Source organism: Esox lucius, chromosome 9, assembly GCF_011004845.1.
Source record: "Esox lucius isolate fEsoLuc1 chromosome 9, fEsoLuc1.pri, whole genome shotgun sequence".
In the NCBI taxonomy this organism is placed as follows: domain Eukaryota; kingdom Metazoa; phylum Chordata; class Actinopteri; order Esociformes; family Esocidae; genus Esox; species Esox lucius.
The window spans coordinates 12,092,394-12,104,504 of record NC_047577.1 but is presented as its reverse complement, the minus strand read 5'-3'; the positions used below and the strand labels follow the sequence as shown (position 1 = coordinate 12,104,504).

Below are 12,111 nucleotides of genomic sequence, written 5' to 3'. Positions count from 1 at the left end.
AAAACTTCAATAAAATGTTTTATTGAATTCTTCATTCCTATAAAGTCTGGTTACCAGACAAAACATACAAAATTACCATCATCATCATCCATATTTAGGTTCTAACACGTATTGCATTTCTGTGCAATGTCTGTGAATGTTAAAAGTTATTTTCTTTCACTTATTTTCTTATAAAGCAAAAGAAAAAAAAAAAAAAATACATCTGGACCAGGGTAACAGAAGTCAACATATAAATATCTGACCTGCCATGGAGAACCACTCACTTCACTTATGTACAATAGCTTAAGTCACGAAAAATATACAATATGTCTTTAGGCATAACGAACATAACGATGTTCGTTGCCAATGATGTTCGTTGACAGTTTTCTCCTCCAATCAGAGTAGTCTGGAGTCCAACCGTATACAATGTGTTTGTGTGTGTGTGTGCGTGCGTTTGTGTGCATACTGTAGATGTGTTAACACTTAAGCAATCTCAGGCTCCTCACTAACACCATAAAAAGTAGTAAATAGAATCCTCCTAACATCCTTGAACATGACAATGACATGCCTTTCTTCCAATCCTAGTTGACTCAGCTAGGTGTGGCGCTGATGACATCGGTGCACTGTGGCTCGCAGAAAGGCCCGAATCGCCCGTACACATCCCGGGCCCGTACAGCAAAGTAATAGGTAGATCCAGAGACGAACTGGGTTAGGGTGCAGGCCATGGGCAACGGCAGTGCCTTAACCTCCCCGATCTTCTTCCAGTGTTGGCCCGTTCCGGGGCCATTCCCGGCCGAGCCAGCGTTCTCCTGGTGGTACGCGTACAGGTGGTAACTTTCCACAACGGCACAGGTCCTGTCAGTCTCTGCCACGCACCAGGAGAGGACTATACCGTTTTGGGTCTGAACCCTGGCCAGCTTCAGCTGGGGCTGCTGTGGTGGCGAGGTCTGGGTGGCCTCCATGGGTAGCCGTCCAGCGGGCAGGGGAGCAGAGGGCAGCAGGGGTAGAACGACAGCGGGTGCTTTGGTCGGAGTGGTGTTGCTTCCCAAGCGTGCTTTGGACGGGGAGTCCTGGGAGACAAAGACGTGGGTAAGTGGACAGATACGAGATGAAAATATTTTTAATTGTCCATAGTGTGATATTACTTTTCATTTCTAAATTCATATTTCATTCGTAGCACTTGAAAGAAAGTCTATGTGAAAAAGATTCAGTTCAGTAACATACCAGAGGAGGGCGGTAGTGGATGGTTGATAGTTGAGGACTGCTGACTGATTGCGGCGATGCTCTCGCTGTGTTACCTGCAGTAAAAACATGTTCTTTTTAATTACATAATATTCTGAAGAGCAGGCAAACAAGAACACTCTAAAATAACTACTTTCAGATAAGACTTAACTTTACAGCTCTTCATTACAACAGCATATTTCAGCACATGGAATTGTCCTCAAAGATTACTTTGATTAGAAATCAGTTGTGTGTACAATGATGACTTTATGACATATAGTATATGTGAGTGCATGCTCATGTAAAGCTTGTGCAAAATATGACCGTGTCAAACTGTGAAAAAAAAGGTTAATTCTCCCTAACATCTGGCGGTCTCTAGTTTTGAGAGTTGTAATCGGTATCTATTATAACCCCAGGTCTGCCGGAGTCGGAGAGGTCAACTGGCCAATAAGGCCCACTCTCTTATGTTAAAAACTCATTCAAGCGTGCTTATCAAACGTGATTTGGTCTAAATCGCTATTATAGAACCTGTAACGTGATTATGTGGTAATACATTGTGCAGTTTGGGAACAATGTAACTTTCAAGAGACTTTACAAGTTGGTTAATGTTTTGTAGCAAACACACTTCATAAACAGCTTGGGTTTATAAAGAACACAGCCTTGAGTTCTTCAGCTAGAAAAAGATCCTTGCAGGTATAGTTGATCCCACAGGACAACAAAGCAAGTCAAAAAGAAAGCACAACTGACATTTCCAATGGTTACAAACACTGAGGTATGGCTTCATAGTGAACATATTGGTTTATTATGTATTTTCATATATGAATTGACATTCTGGCACAATGCCAGAAATATAGATTCTGGTTAAAATAGTAGAAGAGTACATATGGCTTTGAGATGCTTTGTGTTTAATTAAAAAGTTTAGAAAAACATAAATCGTGTTGCAAAATGTCAGTAAGTTATTGAGGTTATCCAGTGTTACACTGTGCCCAGCAGTGTTGGGGAACCTTTTCAAAGTAACTCAGTACAGTTACTAGTTACAGTTCACATAAAGTAACTAGTTATGTTACTTAGTCATATCATTACATAGTCAGGTATTGCGTAGTCAGTGTCATTCAATAGCATACAACATCAGCCTATCAATCATTATACAGCAAGAGTGACCAATCCTATTATCTCAAGTGATCATATACCATAATGCCAAATAATATTTGTGTTTATTTCTTTAATCAATAAATAATGTTGTATTGCAACAGCCTCCACATTTTCAGGCCAGGCTTATTATACAGCCTATATGTGCAGACTTCAATACTAGATAGGTCCATTGTAGTGAACAATGAGGAACAAAATATCAGCTATAGTAATGTACACTGATAAACAATATATAAACAACCACAATTAAAGCACTATTAACACTTCCCATATACAAATACAATGTGGGCTACATAATGTTTATTAACGGAATGATAGCGTACTCTTGTGAATCCCAAACCAGCCCCGCTGCCCAATTACCTTTATTTAAGTGTCGTAAATATAGCTCTGAAAATATAGCTCTGAAGCAGCAGCTACATGTTCATTCAGATTAAACAATCGTATGCCTGGAAATAATGGAGAATGATTTGGTATCAACTTTGGTTGGCCACTAGAGTATGATTTCTGATTGAACTTTGGTTGTCCAACAGGCTAGAGATCCCAGCAAAACATAACAGCAACCACGATGATTGGTTATATGCAAGAGTAATAACGCTGTAGTCAAAATAATGAACTGCGTCCCAAGCCAGAATCGCGAAGTTCAGCCTTCCGCTGCACAAATCACTAATCGACGGTACATATCGTTTTGAAATTAATGGGAGCTGGGCACATGGCTTGTGTATCATGTCTTTTATCTGGACTTGATATTGCTGCCGTCGTTGCGTCCTTTGTTGCCACTTGCTACTAGAGGAAAGTAATGCTACTTAGGTTGCACTGAGGGGAAATTAGTTTAAGAAATGTATTTAAGAAAATTACTTTTATTAAATAACTAACGCGTTACATTACTCGTTAGCTTTAAAAAGTAGACTACTTAGTAACGTGTTACCCCCAACACTGGTGCCCAGCGATATTGGGAAAGTAACATTTGTTTATTTTATTGTATTGGCTCAACGCTACAAAAGTTTGAAACTGAAATCAAACAATCAATGTGAGGTTGGAGCAAAATTATCCACTTAGAGAACAGGGCCGTGCACAGACCTTTCGAGACGATGTGTCGAAGAGCGTGATTCATGTAACAAAGACCTGCGATGCATGCCCGTCGGAGTGCGTGAAGCGTAACGACGAGCGCTGCATGCCTGTCGGAGTGTGCGACGCACGTAAAGACGGACACCGCATAAATACACAGTGCATAAAGACAAGACATCAAATACCAGTCAGAGTGCGTCACCCGCGTAAGGACGGATGATGAATCCGGACGACAAATCCCAGTCGGAGTGCGTGGTGCACGTAAAGACGCACGACAAATCCCAGTCGGAGTGCATGACGCACGTTAAGACGGACGACTAATCCCAGTCGGACTACGTGACGCGCATAAAGACGGACGACAAATCCCAGTCGGGTGACGCGCATAAAGACGGACGACAAATCCCAGTCGGGCGACGCGCATAAAGACGGACGACAAATCCCAGTCGAACTGCGTGACGCGCATAAAGACGGACGACTAATCCAGAGCATATGCTCTGCCAAGGTTGAGCCTTACCTGTTCTCGTGCCCCGTTTGAGAATATTTGCCAATATCTATTTCATTTTGGGACATATTAATATTGAACACTTTTTGGCACAAAGAAAAAAAAATCAAACTCTGTAGTTGCTATGGCAGTAAGTTTGTGTCAATTGTTGAGCTGAATGACAAAGCACTAACATTGTTTAGTCATTAGCATACCAATCGCCACAATTAGCATGCACATTCACCACTGCAGTATCAGCAGCTAGCAGCAGTTCATCTACAGTGTTGTTATCAACCTACTTAAAGTAATATAGAAAGGCTGAATTACATGAAGAACAGTAATTTGGTTGGTTTGTATTGAAGGCCTTGGTCTTGCCCAAACACTAACCTATTCATGGAAATACAATCCAAGGCAGTCTTGAAAATAAAACATTACAGTGCAACATTCAGTGATTTTTATTTATACATTTGACTAGAACAGCAATACAGCCCAGTAACACATTATTACTACTTGCCCATATAGAAAGTAAAACACGTTGTCAACCAAGGTGCACAGTCAAAATATTTGCACACATAAATGTTCGTTCAAAGACAGAATAGACTATTTGATTGAATATATTCACAACAATATAGGAAAGTCTTTTGTTGGTTGTGTCCTTACATTGCAATAAAATCTTGTTTCCATGTTTCCAGCCCACAGTCAGCACACAGTTTCGGGGGTTTGTATGAGCAAGACCGGCAAACAAAACGGTTGCACCTCACACAGCTTTCATTGGTCTTGTTCCGTGTGCACCTGCCGACTTGACATTGCGTCTTCTTGCCGGGTGGGAGCGGCTGTGGCCGGGGAAGAGGAAGAGTAGGACGTGCTGCCTCCTTGGCGGCTTGTTTGTTGGCTATCTTGGCATTCATGTAGTTTTCACGAAGCTCACATGCCAGATCCATTATGAATTGCCTTCTGCTGACTGTCTTCTTGAGACACTGCTTGTACAGCACGTGTGCGTTGATAGCAGCCAAGTCTAACAGGTTGTAGAACACTGCAACAGGCCAACGACGAGTGCCTCCTTTTACAGAGTACAGCTTGGCCATCTGGTCGAGGGAATCCACACAAACCTATTGAATAAACAAGAATAAACAAGGTTAGCATTATATAGAGAAAAAAATAACAATAACATTAAAATAGGAGATCATTTGGTGTATTGCAGGTATAGAATAAAGGATATCTGGTAGACATACCTTTGAGTGACTGTAGTCTGTCACCGTCTCCGGTTTTTTCTTGGGTCCACTGCTGATGGCGACAGTTGGATGCACAGTACTGAGGACGCAAACACTCCTCTTCTTCTTACATCTGTAAACGGTCAGCGTAGCTTTCCCACTCTCCATCACTGTGGTGGAGTAGAGCTCCGATGGCGTGCCGCTTTGTACACAGGGCGGCAGCTCACGTCTCTGTTTGTTCATGGTGCCTAGAAGGCTGGTTTTCTTTGCCATCAACTTGTCTGCCAGGGAAAGTGATGTGAAGAAGTCCTCTGTGGTAACAATTCTGCCATTCCCTGTGAAAGGCTCCATGAGTCTCAAGGCCACAGTCTCCGACAGTTCCTCACCCGCTATCCTGGTTTCATCCTTGCCCAAATAGGGACAGCCATTGAGTATGTACTTTGTGTCAACATCGACAGCTAAAAAAAATTTGATTCCAAATTTGTCGTGTCTGTTGGACATGTACTGGCTAAAACGGCACCGGGCTTTTGTTGGGAACAGTTGCTCAACAAAAGTTAAGTTCTTTCCTGGCTTGTAACAAGCAATGCAATTCTTCACAAAACCATTCCAGGTGTCTGAGACTGCAGCGAACTTGTCTGTTTCCAAGCGTTGTCCTCTTGTCTCCCTGTCATCAAAACGCAGGTGTTGCATAATCTCTCTGAAGCGGTTGCGTGTCAAGGTCTCTCGGAAGAAGTCCACTCCATATCGATCAGACCAAAATGACTCCACGTCCATAGTCTTTCCACCGTATGCGCCACGGACAAATAAGAGCGCGATGAATGCTTTGAGTTCATCAACAGACATGTCCCACATTAGCTCACCTTTTCGGTTCGCACAAGTAACGGTACAATCTCTGATGTGCTGCAACATTTGCATGTCACACAAACAGAGGAAACTGTCGAGGGCTCTGCTGATGCTTAACTTGGCGTGAGTGGTTGGGCCTGCGCTCTCCTTGAGGATATTCTTCGAAGGCCGCCTTTCTGGTGCACTCTCATTGCTCTTTTCTACCCAAATCGTGCCGTCCCTCCCAGACCACTGTCTGACAGTTGGGGTCATCGTTGGCTCCGTTCTCGTTTTCCCGCGACCTGGCTCAGGCATTGGAGGTGGCGGCTCATCATCAGAATCCGACGAAGACCCGTCATCAGACACGTTGATGTCAGGCTCTATTTCTGATCCTCCATCTGACTCCATCTCATCTAGATTTTGCAGCACCTGCAATGCTGTCAGCACATGCATTCGTTGGGTTGGTTTGCCATTTTGAACTACACGTTGTAAATTGTACTCAGTGCCTGAATTGCTCACCGAGTTAAGATTATATATCATTTCCAGCCTATCATAATACAAATGTTAGGCAGCCCACAACGCCTAATATTATTTATCATTACCCTATAGTTCAAATTCAATCACCATCATCATCATTCTCTATCATTCCAATTCAATCATATGCATACAGTGAGTGATTTTTTTTTTGATCCCCTGCTGATTTTGTACATTTGCCCACTGACAAAGAAATGATCAGTCTATAATTTTAATTGTAGGTTTATTTGAACAGTGGGAGACAGAATGACAAAAAAATCCATGAGTGAAATAAGTATTCGACCTCTCTGCAAAACATGACTTAGAACTTGGTGGCAAAACCTTTGTTGGCAATCACAGAGGTTAGATGTTTCTTGTAGTTGGCTACCAGGTTTGCACACATCTCAGGAGGGATTTTGTCCCACTCCTCTTTGTAGATCTTCTCCAAGTCATTAAGGTTTTGAGGCTGATGTTTGGCAACTCGAACCTTCAGCTCCCTCCACAGATTACTTATGGGATTAAGGTCTGGAGACTGGCTAGGCCACTCCAGGACCTTAATGTGCTTCTTATTGAGCCACTCCTTTGTTGCCTTGGCCATTTTCCTTTGTTGCCTTGACCCATTTTCAGTGCCCTGGCTGAGGCATTGAAAATGCACAGCGAGTTGTGTTGATGCCAAAGAGCTTGATTTTGGCCTCATCTGACCACAACACTTTCACCCAGTTCACCTCTGAATCATTCAGATGTTTATTGGCAAACTTCAGATGGGCCTGTTTGAGCAGGGGGACCTTGCGGGTGCTGCAGGATTTCAATCCTTTTTTCTTGGTGACTATGGTCCCAGCTGCCTTGAGATTATTGACAAGATCCGTGTAGTTTTGGGCTGATTCCTCACTGTTCTCAAGATCATTGCAACTCCATGAGGTGAGATCTTGCATGGACCCCCAGACCAAGGGAGATTGACAGTTCTTTTGTGTTTCTTCCGTTTGCGAATAATCACACCAACTGTTGTCACCTTCTCACCAAGATGCTTGGCGATGGTCTTGTAGCCCATTCAGCCTTGTGTAGGTCCACAATCTTGTCCCTGACATCTTTATACAGCTCTTTGGTCTTGGCCATGGTGGAGAGTTTGGAATCTGATTGATTGATTGATTCTGTGGACAGCTTGTTATACAGGTAACAAGCTGAGATTAAGAGCACTCCCCTTAAAAGTGTGCTCCTAATCTCAGCTCGTTACCTGTATAAAATAAATATTTTTGATTGAGAGGGGATAAAATACTTATTTCACCCATTAAAATGCAAATCAATGTATGACATTTTTGACGTGCGTTTTTCTGGATATTTTTGGTTGTTATTCTGTGTCTCTCTGTTCAAATAAACCTAACATTAAAATTACAGACTGATAATTTCTTTGTCAGTGGGCAAATGTAAAAAATCAGCAGGGGATCAAATATTTTTTTCCCCCCACAGTAGGTGTGTCGGGGTTTATCGCCCATTCATGTAAAGGTACAGTATATTAAACTAGAGTTAAAAAACAGAGTTCCACATATAATTCATTAGTGCTATACATTTGATGAATTACATAACATTTACATTTATGTTATTTAGTGAACAACCACACAGCTTAGTATTAAGTGCGTTCTACTCAATTAATTAGTTATCGGCATAAGTAGTTGCTGGAAAGAAGACCATACAAAAACAGTATATGTATAAAAAATTAAATATAAGCAAAGTTTACAACAGAGGCTGTGAAAAGGTGTGTTTTCAGATGTTTTCTGAAGATGGGTAGAGAGTCTAGCCAACAGAGAACATGTGGATCGGGAAATGTGTGAGATTTTGACAGAGCTAAGAGACTTTGTGTATAGATACAATAGGAGAGGACCTAGAACCAAGCCTTGGGGAACACCTGCCAAGTAGGAAGCAAGCCAAGAGTGTGGAGAGCCTGAAAGTCACAAATCTGAGAGCATGAAAAGTAGGATGTGATCCCAGGGTCGAAGGCTGCAGGACTAGATCAAGGAGGATGATAACAGAGGAGAGTTAGCTTGGTCGTTATGAAGAGCTTCTGTCACAAAGAGGGAAGTCGTTTTGGTAGAGCAGAACATTTTGAAGCCTGACTGGTTAGGGTTGAGGAGATTATTCTGAGAGAGGTAAGAGGAGAGTTGGTTGGAGACAATGAGCTCAAGTGTCTTGGAAAGGAAAGACCAAAGGGATACCAGACTGTCATTTTTTTCCCCCCAGAGGGATAATGTTTTGGTTTCTTTAAGAGGGACGCTCTCTGGCCATCTTGAAGTCCACTGGCACACCCCCAGTGCTCAGTAAAGAATTGATGAGGAAGGTAAGATACGGCAGGTCTGCTGAGATGGTCTGGAGAAGGGGCTGGGGTCAAGAGGGCATGATGTTGGAGGCTAGCTGTCGCTAGATGCAGAATATCATCTAATGCTTGGCAAAGTTAGGCTTGCGAGCCACCAGTAGGCCCACAAGGCTGAGTAAATTAGGTATGGATGTTATCAAACTTCATTTTGAAAGTTGTTGACAAGGAGGTGGTGGAAATAAGGAGTGAGTAGAAGGTGGAAGAGTTTTCTGGAGTTACCGGAAGCTTGGAATTTTGAGTGACAGAAAGGAGCTTTAGCAGCAGATGGGGAGAGAGAAAGGTAGCAAGAATAGATTGGAAGTCTGAAGTTTTGTCGGGAGAATAGGAGCAATGAGATTCGTAAGACCTGAAAAGGGAGGAGAGTACAGTGTATTTGGCAGTCAGGAAATAGAATGGAGTAGGATTTAGGAGATGGGAGAGACGATAGGATGGAGTAACAGAGCAGTTGGGGAGAAAGAAAGGTTGTGGCAATGTAAGACGAAGGTGGGGTGAGTGTAGGCGTGGTGGAGAGATAAAGAGGGGAGAAATAAGTGATCAGACTGCTGGAGCAGGGTAGTGGTGAGATTAGTCAACAGACCACATCTAGTACAGATTAGATCAAGTGCATTGCCTGCTTTGCATGTAGGGATTGACTGGGAGGGGTAAGGTCCAAAGAATAAGTGTTAAGAAATGACTCAGGCAGATGCTGGAAGGAGGATGTCAGTCAAGGGTGGTGAGCCATCATCTGGGAATGGACCAATCAGCATGTCAAGCTTATTAAGGAAGTTACCAAGAGCATCTGACGGACAATAGACGAAAAATATTATAAAGCTTGAATGTGACATATTGTAAGAGTTGTTCGTTTAAAGGGAACACTACTCAGAACAAGTTTTTTCCTCAATTCACAAATGTGCGAGAAAGCTAGCATTAGTACCAGAACAAGGTCTGGCAACATGAGACTACTAATATGGGTTCAAAATATTTTATTATCGTCCCTACTACTCTCCCATCTGATAAAACCTTCACCCTTTGTCTTCCAATTCTGCCTCTTTGAAACTACTCTCCTACATTTTTCCTTTTTTTTCCTTTTATCCAGGCAGGCTTGTCAATTCCCTACTGCTGTAGGGAATTCCTTTTCATACAAGTGTGTGGATTGTTTTCTATTTTACAAGCAAAGAATACTCAGGTACTACCAGCCACTGTAATAGTTTCATAAAAAAAAAGAAAGAAAGGAAAGGAACCAGGCAGTTAAAAGTGATGAACGTTGTAACCCTCACTGGATTCGAACCCAGCTCTCCCACGTGAGTGGCTGTGTCTTTAACCGCTACACCACGGTGCTATGTGACAGGGTCAGTATAACATTTTGTCACGCGTTAACATCACGCCAAGTTTGAATATTCCATTACTTATTAAATTTACCTCCACCACAAATAGCATCTATGAAATGTATGGCTTTTGCCACAGGCCTTTTTAACAGTTTATTTTCCAGTAATCTAACTTACTACTTGATCTTAACACAGCCAAAGCAGTTTCATGGTGCAAAAGCGTTAGTTTTTCTTTCATTCGTGAATGACACTGATACAATAATTATCAATGTAGGTGACGATAACTGACTTCTTCAAGTGAAAAGACGAGAGAATCGTGGAAACCCCTACTATTTTACTGCCTAAGGGATTTTGATCTAGCCTATATTAACCCAAAAATCCTGCATGGACACGTACCTCTAAAATCCACCAGAAATAGTCGCAATATAAACAGTTAAATGTTAGGCTTACTATAACGTAGCTACTGAAGGTTGTAGCCAGCAAAGTTTGTCTATCCCGATCCAAACAGCATGCACGGAAGCGTACTTCGAAAATCCACCAAAAATAGTTGCAACATAACCACAAACAATTTTATTTTAGACTTACTATAACGTAGATACTGAAGGTTATAGCCAGCTATGTTTTTATCTATACGGAACAAATCCTAATGCATAATTTGCTTTGACTGTCACAGGAGTCGAACGCGGGATCTGTTGTTCCGTAGTCCGTCTCTAACCACTACAGTTAGTTACTTACTAATGGATATGAATGGCTGTCCCACCTAGCTATCTTAAGAGGAATGCTATAGCTATAAGTCACTCTAGATAAGAAAACACAAAATAATTTAATTATAGCGCCCTTGTAGTGAGTGCTTTTGCTGACTGAATAGTAGCAATAATATTTAGAAGCCCCCAGCCAAAAGATTGGACCAATCAGTCTATGCCCATGTATGCAAGTTCTCTGCACTCTTGGGACTGTAGGGCCCAGAACCACGGTGGTTCCCATGCATCCCAGTCCAACAGATGCAGATGCCTTCAGAAAACCAAGAGAATCAAAGACCGATACTCCAGATCCAGTTAGGTGGACACTTATAAAAGGGGTCTGTGCCCACTGGTGTGCTAGTATTCCCAGATCCAACCTAGCAATCCTGTCTCTCATCGACAAAAGAGAAAAGTGCGTGTCCGGCTATCTTTTCAAACCTGACATGTAGGCAACTTCTAATGTCAAGCAGCCCTGCCTTTTCCCTACCTTCCAGCCCTCCCCAGGCGACCTGGCTGAATGCTAGGTAGCCCTCAGCCTGTCCAGAAATCATAGAAAAGGGTTGCTACGCCTCGGGGGAAAGCCAGAACCAGCAACAAAAAAGCCTGCTGAATCAAAAAGATTTACGCTGAGGAAGGTATGATGGAAAGGAAGTCGGCGGGTCTCCTCAGAGGCATCCTACTTCTTCAGCGTCATGATCACAGCCTGCAACTTATAAGTAGGGAGTTCCTCAATTACAACACCGACAACTAGGATGGCCCAGAGGGGAAGAATCAAGAAGACAGATTTACTGCTCACCTGATTCAGACAAAGACGAAAGGAGTAAATAGAGACATTCATTTAGGCTTTCAACTCTCACAGTAACTAAACCCGATCCTGGAGGGCAAGTCAGGGCCATCAGCAACAGTAATTGAACAAATTGAGATGGATGCCGAAACACCCAGCCGAATCTTCTGAGTGAACAGTGGAAAGTAGCTGTTGAAGCTGCATGATACACAAAATAAAATGCAAGCCCTGCATGAAACCCTTCATCGGTTTGTCTGGATTAAGTTTGAGGTAACATCAAAAATTAGAGTTTAAGAACCGTAACTCACTGCTAACAGTAGAGACATACGCCTGAGAGACATACCTAAATGGACAGTCAAGCTGATGCTGAAAATCAGGTGGTGAAGAAAATTCCAATGAAATGGCTTTTAGCAAAGCATAATACTTTCTGTTCAGTGCACTGAGGAGCGAAAGATAAACATGCTTGGGGTAAAGCCA

At 42.5% G+C, this 12,111-nt stretch overlaps 1 protein-coding gene across 4 annotated transcripts in view; it reads right to left on the bottom strand.

The window, feature by feature from the left end:
• The window catches only part of atf7ip (activating transcription factor 7 interacting protein), a 46,062-nt gene continuing 33,951 nt past the window's right edge, over positions 1-12,111 (bottom strand). For 3 of the 4 annotated variants that reach the window (XM_020049726.3, XM_020049727.3, XM_020049728.3), the window contains 2 exons: positions 5,128-6,365; positions 1,288-5,004 (listed from right to left, as the gene is read on the bottom strand). In XM_020049726.3, the coding sequence (XP_019905285.3) occupies positions 4,552-5,004; positions 5,128-6,365 (1,691 nt within the window). In that variant the 3' untranslated portion in view covers positions 1,288-4,551. The other variant, XM_034294067.1, reaches the window with a different exon arrangement.